Source organism: Serinus canaria, chromosome 6 (assembly GCF_022539315.1).
Source record: "Serinus canaria isolate serCan28SL12 chromosome 6, serCan2020, whole genome shotgun sequence".
In the NCBI taxonomy this organism is placed as follows: Eukaryota; Metazoa; Chordata; class Aves; order Passeriformes; family Fringillidae; genus Serinus; species Serinus canaria.
The window spans coordinates 30,990,992-31,008,828 of record NC_066320.1 but is presented as its reverse complement, the minus strand read 5'-3'; the positions used below and the strand labels follow the sequence as shown (position 1 = coordinate 31,008,828).

At 39.5% G+C, this 17,837-nt stretch overlaps 1 protein-coding gene across 3 annotated transcripts; it reads right to left on the bottom strand.

Annotated features, from left to right (window-relative positions):
• Positions 1-329: 329 nt before the first annotated feature.
• On the bottom strand, positions 330-16,247 carry LOC103814104 (disintegrin and metalloproteinase domain-containing protein 9-like). Of its 3 annotated transcripts, XM_018910542.3 has the most exons (22): positions 16,018-16,247; positions 14,277-14,374; positions 13,335-13,411; positions 12,613-12,691; positions 11,780-11,856; positions 10,766-10,982; positions 10,316-10,381; positions 10,164-10,235; positions 9,670-9,842; positions 9,148-9,232; positions 8,145-8,266; positions 7,124-7,295; positions 6,256-6,345; positions 5,838-6,033; positions 5,583-5,688; positions 5,227-5,401; positions 4,753-4,833; positions 3,975-4,080; positions 3,208-3,340; positions 2,751-2,814; positions 2,357-2,409; positions 330-1,963 (listed from the first exon to the last, which is right to left on the bottom strand). In XM_018910542.3, the coding sequence occupies exons 1-22, from the start codon at positions 16,085-16,087 to the stop codon at positions 1,885-1,887; spliced, it is 2,391 nt and encodes a 796-aa protein (XP_018766087.3). In that variant the 5' UTR covers positions 16,088-16,247; the 3' UTR covers positions 330-1,884. The 3 variants fall into 3 exon arrangements, with proteins under 3 accessions (XP_018766087.3, XP_050832338.1, XP_050832339.1); XM_050976381.1 differs by lacking the exons at positions 14,277-14,374; positions 16,018-16,247 and having other exon boundaries at positions 12,613-12,727; positions 13,335-13,384; XM_050976382.1 differs by lacking the exons at positions 14,277-14,374; positions 16,018-16,247 and having other exon boundaries at positions 12,613-12,708; positions 13,335-13,382.
• Positions 16,248-17,837: the final 1,590 nt, after the last annotated feature.

The window sequence follows — 17,837 nt, the reverse complement described above, 5'->3', positions numbered from 1 at the left end:
GTTTTACCCATTTTTTTACCCATTTCTGTTTCTATCTATCTCTTACCCATTTCTGTTTTTACCCATTATTTACCCGGTTCTGGTTTTACCCATTTTTTACTCATTTCTGGTTTTACCAATTTTTTACCCGGTTCTGGTATTTACCCATTTTTTTATCCAGTTCTGCTTTTACCCATTTTTGAGCCAATTCTAGTTTTACCCATTTTTTACCCAGTTCTGGTACCGCAATAAGCACGAGAATTTTCTTTGGCCCCCTCGGAGCGTCAAAGGCTGAGCCATCCCCCCGTGCCCCTTTTGTGGTAATCACAAAACAAAGCTACAACCACGTGTGCTGCCCCTGAGGATTTATTTTAAATTGTAATGTAATAAATAAAATCAGTGTCATATTATAGTTGAGGTCTAAATGACAGGAATATTTAATAATAGTTTGAGATTCTGAGGAGTTAAGAGGACACTTTGGAAGACACAGACTTTTTGCCAGCAATCCCCTTTGGATTCTTTTTTCCAACTCTTCAGTGATGTGGCCATCTGAGGGGTTGGAAATATTCTCTCAGTGAGGCAATCCTGTAATTTATTCACTCCTTTTCCCAGTTTGCACTCTGGAATTTGCATGAGCACAGCCAGGGTGTGCTGCAGTCCCCGAGGACAGGTGGGTGCACACCCACAGCTCTGCTCTTGGCAGCGAGGTGGTCTCTGCACTGCAGCTGGTGGAGACTTTCCCTGCATTTCCTGCATCCATCTCCTACAGAGACATTTGATGGAGCCTATTTGGAAATCCATGTCACTCCATACATCCTCTTTGAAATCAGTGCTGTTTCTAACTGTCCCGTTCAGAATGACAAAAGTTAATCTGTTGCTTTTGTGGTGGAATCAGTTTCAAGGAAAAATGCCAAGCTGCCACACCCAGTAATCCCTGAGCCTCTGTGGAGCTGGAGAGGTATTCCCAACATCCCACAATATCCCCCATTTTCTGGGGGTCCTTTCTGGGTCCTTTCAGACTCAGGACATGACCTACAGAGTTTCTGATGTCCCCAAGTGAGGTTACTTTTATAAATTACCTGAAATGGAAGCTGACCTGACTGGTGGGGTGTGAGAGGAGGGCTCTGGGCTGATGGCAATCCAGGAGGGCTGCAGCCACAATTCCAACTGGACTGCCACCAGCACCCTGACCCACAGGGTGTCAGGTTGTGTTCTGACTCTGTCAGTGTTGTTTAGTTTAGTGCATTGTTTATTTTATCTTTTTATTTTCTTCCCTAGTCAAGAACTGTTATTCCTGCTCCCATATTTTTGTCTGAGAGCCCCTTAATTTAAAATTTATAGCAATTCAGAGGGAGGGGGTTTGCATTTTCCATTTCAGGGGAGGCTCCTGCCTTCCTTAGCAGAGACCTGTCTTTCCAAACCAAGACACAGGTGTCAGAGAAGGGCACAGGGACTGTCCCCAGACCTGGCTCAGGGGGCCCTCGGAGTTCCTGGCAGTGTCCTGAGGAGAGGAGAGCCCAGGAGGTAAAGTGCAGATCTCCCATCTTTGAATGATGTCTGTGAACAGCAGAATTCACTTCTCTGTGGCCTGAGAGGGAGGCAGCAGCGTGGAAGAGTCCTGTTCTCTGACCCTCTCCCAGGTTCACTCCTGTGCATGTTGAACTCCAGGGTCTGAATTGTAAAACTGAGGTAGAGGAGGCACAAACACAGCCAGCAGCAAGGAGCAAAACTCTGGGGTGTCACCAACCTGTGCTCAGTGCCCCTGGGCACCCAGGCCTTCCAGGAGGCACCTGAATTCCAAAGGCATTTTGGCTGCACAAGGAGAGCACTGGAGCATTGAAATCCCTTACTTTGTTTTTCAGGCCAGTTGGTGTCAGAATTGGTTGAGGGTTCCCAAGAAACATCTCAGACAACTGGTCTAGGTGGGACTGGGGGTCGCTGAGGTCCTGAGGAAGCTGCAGGAAGCTGGGTTTGGACTGGCTGCCTGAAGTGTGGAAAACACATTGGGTTTAGTATTTCATGACTTGAGACAGCTGACATTTCTAAACTAGTTCTTTACCATTTTTAAACAGTTTCTAGCTTTTCCACCTATTCTCTCTGCCCCTTCTCCCTTGCAGCATTTACCTGTGTTTATGCCAACATCTTTCCTTCAAGCTTTTAATCTATGATTGATGCTGCATGAAAAATCTATTAATCTATGAATTAATCTAATTAATTTAAATTAATTTATCTATTAATTGAATCTAATCTAATCTTTAATCTGTTTCATGATGCTACATGAAAAATCCCCCTAAGCAGGACACAGGACATCAATAACTTCACTTACAGAAACATAAACAGGGAAGATGAAGTGAAGAAGGTTTTAAACACTACAAACCTTGTACCAGGAAAATGCAATACGGTAAAAATATTGTGGCTTGATGCAGCAGGCTGGAAAAAACATTGCAGAAAATCAGGTTAGCAGAAAACACAAAGTGTAGGTAATTCTTCAGTATTAAGCTAATGTCATTTTAGAGCTGGCTCTTATTTGCTGGGGCTTTCTTCATATTCTCTTGCAACATTTTGTTTAGATAATTTTTATTCAGTTTTATCAGAGCCCACAGCCTGGCTAAGCAGCATCTCCAGTGCTTGGCCTAAGAAATAACAGAGGTGGTTTCAATGTGTCAGAAAATCAAGTCATGATTTTCTGACACATTTTCTGTGTTGGAGAAAAGGCACTGTGCAGTCTGAATTACCCAACATGAAATAATCCAAGTCTCCATCTAATTTACCTGATTATTTCCTGTTTCATGACTTGCTCTGTTGCCTTGCTTTGGTTCCTGCCCATTGCTATCCCTGAAACAGAAACCACATCATCAGGAATCCTTCAGGGATGCAGCATTTTCCAAGGACACAGCTACAGCTCAGACATCTGGATTCTGCTTTGAGTCCATCCTGTTCTGGACCTGACAGGCAATTTCAATATGCTCTGCCCCTGCATCCATACAATTCAATTATCAACAAAAATTAGGAAAGTGCAATGGATTTGGGAAAAAATGCTTGAGAACAGACAAGTGGAGTGTCTGGACTGCACCTCCAAGGAGCAGGGGATGGATAGCTGCACTGCTGCTATCAGCAGGGCAGGCTTGTCCTTTAGCAGGTGTGGAATGTTTTCTGTAGACAAAGCCTTGCTGCACTGACCTGGGGCACACTCTCATGTTGGAATAGCACCTGTAAGAAGGGAAATACCTGTGCTGTCCTCTGCTTTTCCTGCAAAGTTTTCTCCTTATTGCATCACGTTTAAATACTGCTACTGCAGTGAGGATGGCTACAGGCAGCACCAGGAGGAAGAAAATCAGCAGCCCATCCCGAAGTGATGTATCTAGGGAAAAAGAATTGAAATCATGGAATTTAACATAATTTAAAAACTATTAAAGCTTTCTTTTTGTTTTAAAAAGTACAATCTTCAAATTGTTGCAGAATAGAATTAACAACTTCACTGAAATTTATAACATGTTGCAATCAGGATTTGGCCTTGTGGCATTACAAGTTCTTTCTGCCTCACCCACCCTATGTATATGCAATGTTTTTCCTTTTCCATAAAATGTTTTCAATAATTTTGAAGCCGATAAATTTGTTTTGTATTTGCTTACCACAACTGCTCTGCATGTTTGCTTTGCCTTCCTAAACTTTTAATAAACACAAACATTTTTTCCCTTTCCCAAAGTACAAATTTAGTAAAATCTAATAAAGTTCTGCAGAAAGGAACACAGATTTTCCTCAGAAAACTCTGGATGATGAACTATGCTTTTAGACAAAGAGATGTGTAAAGGCCAGCAAAAGCTACTTCATTATCAAATAATAATGTTTGTTCTTCAAGCCAGTCCACGATTTGGGTCTCATGAAATAGAAAAACAAAAAAACCATTACTATGCTATTAGTAGATTATTTTTATGTCATTAGTAGATCATTTTCTCAACCCTGGGGCAGGATGAGGGCCAGTTTCAGTGTCCTACCCGTGTGAGCTGGACCACTGTCAACACTGCCACCGTAGCCAGACTGGTTACAGAAGGGAGGGGCCCATCCCGGATTGCAGTGGCAGTTCCCGTTGTTGTTACACACCTACAGCCCAAACAAGAGGGAGTCGTGAGTCAGGCAGGGACAGTCCCCAGAGCTGTCACACCCCTCAGCCCAAACACAGGGATTAGCCAAACAACACCTCCCTGAGAGTGGCCACCCAAACCTTTGGTATGGATTTGGAGTTCCATGCATGGAATTGCAGGTGGAAACAAGAAATGCTGCATAGTATTGCATGGAAATACATGAAATATTAACTGGGAATAAGCTCTGCCCCTCCATAACACCCCAAACCACTGAGGGATTCTGATACCCCGTGGTAATTCTCTCTAAGTTAACATTTGTGTTATTTGCCTGCAATTAATCACAGTCCAGAAACCTTAGTTTTACAACCTTTGGACTCCATTTTGATTTTTCACAGAGACATATATAAATCAGGAATTACCAGACTATCATCCTCAAAGGAATATTTTCCTTTTGCAATTCACCAACTCAGTAATATTAAAAAAATTCCCTTGGGAAATTGAGACAAAATGCCTCTCAGTGTTGGTGCTAAGGGGTTTGCAGTGTTCTGGCAACACGAATACAGGTAAAATAAGTGGATTTAACTTTTAATACAGATGAGGAAAAAAGCAAAGCCCCCTGCTTGGTTATTGCTTAAATGCAGGGAATTTGCACAGTCTAGGAACAGGACACAAAGCACCATGCTCTACTCACCCCATTATTATTACACTTCTGCTTTACATCACAGCTGTAGCCCAGATATCTTGCATCAAGACATTCAAAACCTAAACAAGCCTGCAACAAGTAATTAGTGTTTTGCAAACACAAAACTTAAAAAAATCCCATCCTTTTATAAATATACTATATAATTGTATATGTTTACAAATCTGCAGCTTTCACTTACATGTTAAGAAGAAGGACTGATACAACATTCAGTATTTCAGAATTTTATAACTTTATTTGTTTCAGGTTTGCTTAACTCTGCAGATGCACTTTGATGGAGTGATTTGAATGACTGATAATGTAGCACCCCAGTTTTTGAACAGCTAATTAATTGTTTGCATGTATCAATCCCAAAAGATTTTTATTGTGCTATGGCCTATGAACAAGAGAGCCAGGGAGTGTTTTTGGAAGTTCAGAGCCTTCTACCTGGAATGTATTCTGTCAGGCTGCCATGGTTCCTCTTACCTTGTTCTCTCCACAGGCTGTGCCATCATGAACTTGGGCAGGATCAGGGATATCTGATCCTAGGTCAAAGTCAGAGGACCAGCACAAAATCCCGGATGCGTTATTGACAACGCTCCAGGCTGGGAGGTTCTGGAGACTGACAGAGGTGCACTGCAGCTTCCCACACAGACTATGCCTGTTTGGAATAAAGGATCCTCTGAGACAAGGTGAACAGATAAAAATCAGGATCAGTGTAATCCATTCCAGCTTTTTTAAAAAAATATTCTTTTAAATCTCTCACTTTAAGGCTTTGTAACAAATATATTTTTTTTTACATTGAAGATTTTAGGGTTAGCTTTTATTTGGTGGTGACTTACTGGACAGGGCATTTCTTGTACACTCCACCTTTCATCCCACAGTTTCCAAACCTATCTCCTTTAATATTTGCTTTTTCAAAGCATATATCAGGTGCTTTCCGTGCCCCTGTACAAAAAAAAAAAAAAAAAAAAAAAAAAAAAAAAAAAAAAAAAAATTAGTGAATCTCAGTCAGGTGTCTGAAAAATACCAGAAAGAAAAATTGGAAATGTGTATCAGGAGCCTACAAATGGGTTTACATTAAATGCCAACCATACCTTTGCCATAGATAGATTCACACTGTGAATCAAAGCTCTGGCACACTCCATAGTAGCAATAAGCCTTGCTGTTGCTGCATGGGTGACCATTCATGATGTAAACATCATCTGGGCAGTAGGCAGTGCTTCCATTGCAGTACTCTGGGAGATCACAGGCATCTTGTTTTGCTCTGCACTCTGCTCCTGCCACTTTAAACTAGGACCAGAGAGGGAGAACACTTTCAGTATTGCAACAGAGGAAGTTCTAGAGTGAAACAAAGACAACTGGGAACGTTTATAAGACAAATTCTCTTCTTACATACTCTCTTACTGGTGAATGTCATTTGAAAATATGTCAAGAGGACCAGGATAGCTCTTTTCAAACATTAAAAAAATCTCAGTGAATAGTAACAATTCAGTTTAATAAAGCATTGCCCACCTTGCAGTTTTTGCAGCACAGTCCTTGAGCACATTGTGAGCCAGGTGTGAGTTTGCAGGTGGCAGCATCACAGCAGGGGTTGGAGCACTCCTGAGAACATTGAAAGGGAATAGTGTTTGATTTCTACAGCCAGGAAAGCACTCACCAGTCCATGTGGAAGGACAAGCCAAACTTTAAATAGCTGTGTCAGATTCTCACATTCTCCTACTGGAAAAAGAACCAGCAGACACTGCTGCTGTGCTTTATTTGTACAAGTCAGCAGAAAAACACCTGCTTTGATGGGTTGTGGCACAGGGATGCCAGTGGCACCAGGGCTATCTGGCAGCCTTTTAGTTTATTGATGCCTTACTTCTGAAGAATGAGCCAATACCTCCCATTCTTGGAGGGACATTTTGAGAATGCAAAGGTGACTCTTAAAGTCATTTTGTATAGGCAAAGTTGAAGGGTTGTAGTTGACAAACCTGCACGTGTTCTATAGATAAACAGTCTCTGTCATGGAACAGAAATATCCACGATGCTAAAACCACACAAAACCCAGTGGTGCTCCCACACACACTGCTCTGAATTTCACTTCTTTCTCAGCAGTGCCTCAATGTTCTGTGGAGTCCAACAGCCCTTAACTGAGTCCACATCAAAATCAAAGCATGACTTTAAACTTTTACTAATATTTATTTTGATACTGCTTGGAGAAAATGCAAAATTACAAGAAAAACTCTTTGGATAATACTGCAATTAGGCCAGTATTATATAGAATAATATAGAATATATGAATAGAATAGAATAGAATAGAATGAGAATAGAATGAGAATAGAATAGAATAGAATAGAATAGAAATACAACAAGTATCCAGCTCAATTTGATGCATTACCTGTGGTTTGCCACAGTCACATTCTTCATTTTTATCGACCACATTATTACCACAGACAGGTTCTTTGTACACATTACTTGTTTTGGGAGGATTTCTAAGGCAGTTTCCTCCTCCACTTAGAATAAAAGCCTCAAAATCATCAGCGCTACAGGTGCTGAAATTCCTGGATCCACTGGAAAGGATAATATTGTATTATTATAAATATTTTGCTTACAGGAGAACTTGCAACTCAAGCTCTTAAAATATTGTTGTTCCATGATAAATAGTGTATTTCATAATGCTAGGAGATCACGAAACAGTTAATTTTTATTTTACTTTGCATTAAAGTGCAGTACCAGAAGTTTAAAATACTATTATAATATGAATGCTTTTAGAGGCCAGAGATCATCAGATCTTCTATTCTGGTGTTCTGTATGAAACAGGCCTTAAAAATTCTATACTGAGTCTAAAAGTGTTTGATTTAAAAATATTCTCAGGGAAACATTCATCTTAACTTGGAGTCCCTAAGACCTAAGGAATGCCCCTTCCTAGAGTAGTTTTGTCCAGTGTTCAGTTATCCTGATTATTAATACAACTGGGGATAAATGAAATATTATGATCTTTTTCTCTTAAGGGGAAGCCAAAGAATAAATGAAATGTAGGAAACATAAGCCAAGAAGTTGCTTTTTTTTAAAATAACTTTTAAATAATTTGTTGCATATTTGCACAAACCCAGTGAGTACATGTCAACAGGGTGAAAAACCCCAGCAACACGCTATTATTTAAAAAAAAATAATTAAGTCCAAATATGTTTTTCGGAATGTCACAAATAAAGAATGATGAGGTCAGAAAACAGATGAAATTTCATATAAATTAATATGATGTCAAATACTAAGTCAGTGACTCCACCTCTGTGATCAAATTTTTCAAACAACTCCCCATCCACTAAAGCTCTTCCAGATTCACAGGAGCTTCACAGCTTGTAAGGCATAGTCACTGCAAACAAAATAAATCATTAAAATAAAATAACCGGAAATCTCACTTATCTGTGCTGTGCATGATATAGGATGCAGGACACCTCTTGTCATCATGTTTCATTCCCAGATTGTGCCCCAGCTCATGTGCCACTACTGTGGCATGCTGCAACATTTTGTCATGATTCAGCTAATAAAGAGAAATCAAGTTTAAAACAGTGAAATGATGGAAAACAATGTTTGTATCCAGTGATTTACTCCCACCACAAAGCTCTCAGGGACTGTGAAGGCAGAATACCAAATTGTATTGCAAGGTGAAAGCAGCAAGGACTGAAAATTTGTCACTTTATTTTCAGGCAGGGCCAGAATCTGCCACCCCTTCCCTGAGGATCATATTCTGGATAATAAGTTGGCAGCTGATCTGGATCACTATTGCAGGTTTTATTCTGTGATTCTATTCTAACACTGTTAGACACTGCTTAACACTGTTAGATTTCAAAGGAGTCTTCAACAAGAAATGTACTGGGCAAGAACAGGATCTGCTTCTGAGATTGTCCACAATGTTGTGGCATCCATATTTTAAGGACAGGAACCTCTGGAGTTACTGGTTCTGCCCCAAGGATGGAGAAAAAAGAATTTTGTACTAATTTTAAATTTTTTATTTTTTGCATCTTTACAGTCCTGTTGTGAGAATTCCAAACACTTGAGACTACAGTGCATTATATTCCCTTTCTACTTCTTTAAAGAGTAAAAGAGTATTATTTTGTAGCTGCATTCCCATCCCAAGCTCTGTGGTTAAATACTTCAATGGTATAAGGATGAGATTGTGCAATATTGAATTTGATGAATCACAAAAGATGACCAAAAGGATTTGTTGAAAATTAAATGAGCCCAATAGGCTGGAATTTAACAAAGAAATTGGGAAATACTTAAAAAAAAAAAAGGTGCAAAATACGCACAAGTCTTTACTTAAGAAACTCCATGAAAGAAATCAGCCAACTCTATGAAAAGGGTGATTTGAAAGTAGGTCAAGGACCAGTTTGTTCCATACCCAAATGATGATGTACTCACAGTGCTGATTGACCCTCCCTGGACATGTGAGCACACAGTACCCACAAAAGCCATCCCAATGGATCCACTGAAAGAGCTTCTCCCTCTGCAACAAGAGCAGTTTGGAGGTGGTGTTAGAGATGGGTTCAAAGTTCATCATTTCTACTAAAAGACACTGATGAGTTGGAAATATGGCAAGGCAAAATTTGGTCTTCCTGAAGTCAAGAAGGAATTTATCACCACGGCAGGGTTTTATTCTAATTAATAATGAATATCTGAATAAGAGCTTGAAAATAATGATCAATCACCTAATTCTGCTGTGTCAGTGCACTCAATTACAGAATGGCTAAGGTGGGAAGGGACCTCTGGAGGTCACCCTGCCACTCTTAAGAATCCATTATATTTTCTTGTCATTTTTCCAGGTTAACCATTTTGGAAGTGCAGAGAATTTTACTCCAGGTATATTTTAATGAACATACAAGCCCTAAGTCACATACATTAACACTGGCAGCATGCTGGTTTTCCCACTGAATGCAAACTTACATTATGAGGTGACCAACATCATTTCTTGAGCGCTTCAGAAGATCTTTCTGTCTCCAAGAAACAAATCTGCTCAGCACATCTCCAGCTGAACCATCCATCACAGATATGTGGTTGGCATCTGTCCAAACCTCTAATCCAACCAAAACAATCTGGATGTTTAATGCACTATACATCTGGAAAAAAAAATTATAATTAATGTCCCTCAGATATTCTAATGGAATTCTGAAAGATGACTTCATTATTATTGAGTAAACAATAAGCTGAACATAGTGACCAGGAGATATCTTCAGTTTCTTTGAAATATATTGATATTCAGTTTCTTTTAAATATATTTTTATATTTTATCAATATATGATAATTGAAATTATAAGTAAAGTATAAAATATTTATAAATTGTAAACTAAATAAAAATATTTAGAATATAAAATGAAGTATAACTGAAAATTTTATGAAAGTACCTAAACATATCTTATCAGGCAACTTATCTGACCTACCCCATCAACATAATTAATCAGCTCCACTGTTTCCTTTTGCACTGCAGCAGGATCAGAATTCTTCAGCAAAAACTGTAAAATACCACAGCAATGTCAGGGGAGAAAAATTAGCAAAACAATAAAATGTATTTAATGTTGGATGATATAGTTACCCTGTTGTGATCCACAACCACAAATAACTCTACATAGCTTTTCTGGGGCAGGACAGCTCGCTTCCCCTGCAAATGAGAAAGTACAGTAAATTAACATAATGAATTTGCAATGCTGTGTTTTGTAACGTGGCCTCAGTTTGTGTTAGATTACCCCACAAACATCTCTGTGTCAGTAATTCACAGCAGGTCAGACACTGGGATGCATGAGCTGCATGGCAGTTGTGCATTTCATGTCCTACCCACAGCTGTCCTGGCCAGACTCTGTGAGCTGGGTGAGATCCCCACTGTGCTGATCTTCTGCTCCAGGATTTCCTCAGCAGGGCTCCCACCAGCTTGGTGTCCATGGAAATGAAGGCCACAAGGAAATGTCCTGCCAGGCCAATCCCACCTGCAGTGATGCTGTGAGATGCCTTGGATTGCAGCTCAAGGGAGAAACAGAAATATATTTACCCTGAGGAGCCTGTCCCTGCTGGAGGTACTGTTTGATGAAAATGTGTATTTCACAGACTGCTTCACAAACATCTGATGCTCCAGGCTGCCATTCAGCACCCCACAGTGGAAGGGGATACCCTGCTCATCTTCCAGTTCATAAAGAACATGTTCAAATGTGCTGGATGTGTTGAGGGGCTCCATTCCATACCATTTGCCTCCAATGTAGAGAATTCCCCTAACAATCATAATAGAATGAAACATTATTTCATCATTTTCCCCTCATGGTTATGACTAGATGAATAAATAACAGCTGGATACTTAGACACTACGTTGAAATAAATTGTTATTTGAAATTATATTAATATGGGGGTAAGTTCAAATGCCCAATAAAAGACAAGACAGAACTTATTTAAAATACTCAACAAGTGTGGGCTTCTTGAATCAGTTAGAAAAGGAAGGAAATAAAAGAGAATGAAGCCAAATTGTTAGTAAATGAGTCTGGATTGTGGGTACAGAGCTGATGCAAAGGGTCCCTTTCAGCCCTTAACTCTGTTTATTTAAAGGACTGCCAGGATATGTCCTGATTTATGGTGAGTTACATCTCTCTGTGAAGCTTCACCTGAAAGCTAAATAGGTGAACTTTATCCCAATTGTGATTTTATTGTATTTGCAGCAAAAAAAATGGTTCAATTTGGCAAAAAATTTATTTCATGGAAATGGTTTGTCTTTTGAAATGTGCCCACTCATAAGACAAAGTTGTTTGCAGGAGTGTTTTAAGTTCAACAAAAGCTTCATCAAGGAAAGATTTTTTTTCTACAAAGGTATCTCTGGTCACAACAAGTACTGGAAGCCTCAGGTCATGCCCAATTTCTCCCTAAATTTATCACAATTTCCCTCATATTATCTTTTTATTCTGTGAAAGAATTTTGGGAAAGAGAAAAAAAGTGGGAGGTGAGGGAAACTATAAAACCTTTAATGAATTCCAGCTTCATCAAAAGTGAAATATCAAAAAAAATTAGGAAGAGGAAATACCTAAGGCCATCACATGTGCTAAGAGCAAGTGTGGAGTCAGCAATTCCTTCAACAGTGCCATGATAATAACAGTGTGTCTGAAATGCAACAAACCCACATAATTAGTGACACAACAAGGTGGCTGCCTTCAACTGCAAACTTATTTTCTAACTAACCATATTATTTGCATGACATCAGGGCTGGCTGTTAGAAATTTACAGAGCTCCCTACCTGGACAGTAATCCTGACTTTTTTGGAGGAGAATATCCCTTGACATGAGTACCTAAAGTACCTTAAGTCCCTTGGTTCTAGAACACAGCCAGCTTTTTAGTTTAACCCCCATCTTTTATATTTTTATAAATTTTTATAGTATTTTTATAAAATATTTTTATATTTTTAATCTACATTTCTCATGCTGCTTAAGAACTGCTCTGAGAAGATCTTGCATGCATAACCCACCCAATTCAGTCTCACTGAGCTCATGTGCAGTTTTAAGATTAAATTAAATTTAGAAGTATTTATAAGGCTTGTTTGATTCAGAATTTAAAAACTATAGAGCTTTGATGCTGCCATTGTACTTTAAATTGCATATTATGCAAAGGTGGCTCAAATTCAGGCTTGGCATAATCTCCTGGCAAATCCTTTCACACCTTGGGGAACAGGGGTGCTGCACCTCACAAACAGCCCAGTCCCTCATGGACCTCATCTTCAAATCACTGGTAACTGTTAAACAGAAATGCTCCACTGTGAAAACTCACAAAAATCTCATTCCCAGCAAATATATTTTTTCTTGGCTACCTTGGTTTTTCAGAGAAAATTCTGACACAAAGGGGAAGTTTTATTGTGTACAATACCTCATTTTTAGATGGTGTTGCCTGCAGTTTCCCATTTCCCCCATATGTGTACAGCTTAAAGTTGTCACTGAGAAGTTTTCTGGAAACAAAAATAAACTACTGCTCTTTTAATGGTCTAGAAACAAGAAACAAGTCAAGAGTCCTGGTGAGTGCTACATTCTGTTAGCAGCACACTCAATGCTAAATTATTATTAAAATCCAAGCACACGAAACAAAATACTTTCAAACAAGCTGGAATTTTTGGAAAATAAGTTATTTTGAAACTTATTTATTTTAATAAGATCCACAGAGGGGAATCTAAGCAGACTCAGTTGCATAAGGACCTGGCCTATGACAGGCTCAGGAATGAGGAATAAGAGAAACAGAAACATTTCTTAAAATACAACAGAGCTAAAACCCCTCTGACCTGCTAATAAAAAACTAATATTGAACTGAATTCTAATTTTTCCTAAGGACTTTCTGAAATGTTCTGTCTCGCACTGCTAATAAAAAAATAATCAAAATAAATTTCTTCAAAGCTAGAAAAACTATTATTCCCTTCTATTTACAAGATATTACCATAACAGAGACACTATATTTAACAGTATTTAACAGAGCTGTTTTGTAGTTGCTACAATCTGACATTTAAATGGTTTCTTCTGATTTTTTTCAGAATAAAAATTCTTCCCTGTGTGCAACTAACCCCGAAACAAGGCAATTCCTTAGAACACTCTATCACATACTTATTTTTCTTCAGCTTTAGGAGGTATGTTCCATTTCTGGTTTTAACTGAGTAAGAAAGACTGTCATCTGAATGCTCCTGAAAACAAAAGAAATATATCACTTAATTAGGTAATTTTTCTATTTGGTGGTGTTTATTCCATGTTTTGCTTGACAAGAGAGGCCCAACTCCTGTGTATGTTTTAAGTAAGAAACCCACAAGATTCCTTTCAGGCTTCCATATTTCAAACTCTCAGCAGCATTCTCTCCTCAGTAAAGTGTAAATTCAATGAATCTATTTTCATTTAGACAGGAGGACACAGTCCATGAATGCACTCTTTGCTCAGTACCACACCGTGCTTTGTGACACTCCTTCTGTAAATCAGATAAACGAGTCCCAGTCTTTTATCCCCTAATTGGTTTGCACAAAGATGACTAATGTTGTTTCATTAACAGTTACTTCAGTAAATGAACTCGGTATCTGGCACAAAGGTAAGTTACCTCAGAACTGAAGAATTAAGGCTCAGGTTTCTCTTTTAACTCATCTCTTAACCTGTGCCACCCTGTGGGACCATTTTTGTCTTTTGGGTGCCACATGGCTGAAATCCTCTGGTTCTTATCCAAAGACCACAACACGGACAGCATGGATGTTAGCTCAAGTTCAACATCTAATCTGACTCAGAAGAAATGAAAATATGCTTCATGTCCTTTCTCACTTCTGTTTTCCAGGGTCATTAACAGGATTAGAAGTTTGGGAGGCACTGAAGAGTACAATCACAGGCCTTTGTGGGAACAAATTTACTTAAAACTAGTTGAATGCACTAAGAATCAGAAGAGAGAGTGTAGGGCACATTTCATTACAAAAATCTCTATATACCATCCATTGTCAATGTGTGTGTAATGAAAGACAGTGTTTTGAAAAACAGCAACAATCAGAAGAAAAAGAAAATATCAGAATAACAAACCTCATGAGAAAATGGGGGATGTTTCTCTCTGCCTCTCAGACTTCGAGGAATGATTATTTCTAATGTAGAAAGTCTGGATGTGTGTTCAGAGGATACACCTGAAAATAAGGTTTGAAATTGGTAAAGAATCAAAAAAGATAAGGCATTATGATGGCCCCTGCACAGTGGTGATAGCCAAAAGCCTACTCTGATTCAGCCAGAAATGGAGAAAGAGTGAAAGTTCAGGAATTACTTTAAAAAAAGTTACTTCAGATTAAAGTTGGGATCTTCCGGAGGACACAAAGAAAAACTATCAAAGCATTTAAACAAAATCCTAATTCTCTCATATTCTGGATTATTAACTTTGTGACTTTATCCTTTTTTCTTAGATGACTGACACTTTTAACCTGATGTACCACAGGAAATTGGTGCAGCTGGCCTTCTCTTTTCTCCATTGTCCTCAATAAGGAATACTTTTAGTTGTCCTCTGGATACATCTGTCCCCCTCCCTTCCCTTCCCTTCCTCAGAACACGTGGCTCACCACGCTGCCTCCTGCCATTGCTTAATCTTGCATTTTGTTTGTTCTAGCACCAGTCAGATCTTTGCAAAAGGTTTGTAGCCTTTTACATGATATCAGAATTATCTCCAGAACAACCAATGCTAATGCAGGAAGCTAAAGATAAGAAGGCTGCCAAGTATCTGGTTTCAGGTAAGTGGTTTTATAAAGACAAAAACAATCTCCAGTGACTTTAAAAAATTGTGTGAAGTTGAATTAATCTTCCTTTTTCTTGTCTGCTCCTCAACTGGTTTGATCAACAGAGACACAACCATTGCTTTTAAACAGAATCAACAATAATATGAGTTTTAACAATGGAAGTGGTTGCTTCCTTATTAAATTGTTCTTTCATAAGGAAACAAAGAGATTTCTTTGCATTTATAGTAGTACAAAGTCACCCCCAGCTTCCCCATTCTTGTGAAAGGAATTCATAATTGCAAAAAAGTTACACAACCAGCCATTCAAAGTGAGGAGAGTTCTCCAGTGTAATGATGATCTCTATCTGCTAGATAGCATCAGGATTTTAAAAAGCTAGGTGCAGGTAGCATATATTTAACAGTACAGGCTGCAATTGCAATCCAAATGTGGAAGCTGATATTAGCAAACTGGTCTGCAAAGAATATCAGCACTTGATGTGATTTTGCTCTTAATCTTCAATAATTTTATTATCTAAATCACAAAATCCATTCTGTTTCATGAGTCAAGTGTATATTGAACTAACCATGGAAATGGTCTTTTAACAATTCAAATTTTGACACCTGAAAGGAGGAAACTGTCTTTGATGCACATCATAAAAACACCAGTTCCTAAAAAACATTTCAGGTGTTGCATTTAAATCTAAAATGTGAGGCTAAATCATAAATGGAGATGAGTTAATGAAAAATTCCAATGAAACTGTAGGAATTTCCCTCACATCAGCAAAGCAGTATTTTTCTACAGTCTCTACTACTGGTGAGAGTGACAGCAACTGCAGTTGTCACCACCAGAAAATGATGGATTTACATACCTATGATATCCAGGAGGAAAAAATCCCACAAAGAGCTCAACTATAAAAAGTTTCAAGCTGTAATCTTTTCCAAGATTCTCTCAATGAGCAGGGCTGCACAGGGAGAGCTGTGGCTCAGTGTCAAAGCTGTGCATCATTACAATCAGTGTCCAAGCAGACTTGGAGAACGTTTCTGAATACGTAAAAAAAGAAAGCTTACCTTTTATCCAAAAGGGGTTTCCAGTAAAAATCAGTCCAAAAGTGAACAAGAAGAAGCTGTGCATTAACATGACTTCCCAGAAAAACTACTCCAGCATCTGACCTGGCTCTGGCTGCTCTGCAGGGAACCAGAAGACCGAGAACCGTCTGCTCCAAAGGTAAACAATAGAAAAAGCTCTCTGATACTGCATCTCTGCTGAGGAAATGGGAAGTAAAATTTAATCCACTGGGCTGGTGAGAAAACTGGTCAGACAGCCTAATGCAAATAAAAAGCAGCACATTCTTAAATCCTGATTGGTGAGTCCCGTGTCAGGATCAAACTGGTTTATTCTAAAAGACTTTCATCCCACGGTGAGATCATGTGAGATTAGAAACATAAAATATTGCTACTGACAAATCCAGTGTTTAGGATGTTTATCCTGGCTACTGCCAGCTCAATAAAAAACTAGTGTGAATCAATTTACTCTTTGAAATTTTCAGCTTGTCTTCCATTTGTTTCATCTTTACTTTAAAATATAATGCACATGAACACATGAAAATCCCCAAAGCAGAGGTTCTACCCAGTCCCTTCTATGTCAAACACAATTCTCCTCACCAGAAGTCCATAATTTTGTGCAGATCATTGCTCTTCCAGGTTCAAAGTCATCATCCACGTAATCACAATGTCACCAAAAGCAGAAAATAAACACTTCTAAAACTGGTTGAGTTTGCAATGCATTTCAGAAGTATCACACGCATTTAGAAACAGAAAAATGAGGCTGAGACGACACACTCAAGCATTTACATTAATTAATTTTAATTAATTCTTCGATTAAAGCAGAGAAAATTCAGTTTTCCATTGCTGGTAATGCTAGAAAACAATGACTTAAGTGACAAAAAGCAGAAAGCTGCCTGTATTTGGAGTATTAATTTGTCAAAGCCCATTCAGGTCCATTTCCAGAGAGTCACATACTGAGAACAGCCTAAACATTCCTGCACTGAGCACTGGTGGAAGCAGAACTTGACACCCTCATTCCCTGGGTCTGTGTCTGCCACAGCCTCAGGAGCAGCATTCCTCAACTCCAGAAGGTGAGATGCTACTGAAAATTAAATGAACCCCATCTTTTATTGATGGCCTCTTTTATTCATTGCCTCTCTCCTGTGTGGTGCACTGTCAGGACACAGCTCGGGAGAATCCCGCTGCTCCAAGTTTTGACATATTAGCAAGTTTCACAGAATCCAAGAATCATTTCAGTTGGAAAAGACCTTTGAGGTATTGAGTCCAACAGGGGAGCCTGTTCAGAGCTGGATCACACTGCGGGGAAAGAACCTTTTCCTAATACCCACCCTAGACTTCTCCTGGCACAAGTTCAGTCTCTTCTCCCGAGCAACCAGTGACAGGACAAGAGGATATTGCCTTAAGCTGCACCACAGGAGCTTTAGGGTGGACATTCTGAGGAATTTCTTCTCAGGAGAGTGATTTGACATTGCAATGGGCTGCCCAGGGAGGAGCGGGAGTCTGAAGTGCTTAAGCAAAACCTGGACCTAGCCAAAGTATGGGTGGCACAGTGATGTTGGGTTATATATTTGATTTCGTAAATCTCAGAGGGGTTTTCCACGCGAATTAACTCCGACTCTCTGCGCCCCTTGGGCCATCCCCGGGCTGAGGGGGCCGTTCCCCCGAAATGAAGGAGCCGCTGCCCAGGCTCAGGATGCCACTCCCCGGACTGAGGGTCCCGTTCCCCCGGGCTGAGGGGGCCGTTCCCCGGGATGAGGGGTCCCGTTCTCCCGGACTGAGGGGTCCTGTTCCCCACTCCCCTCCCCGGCGCTCCCTCGGGCGGT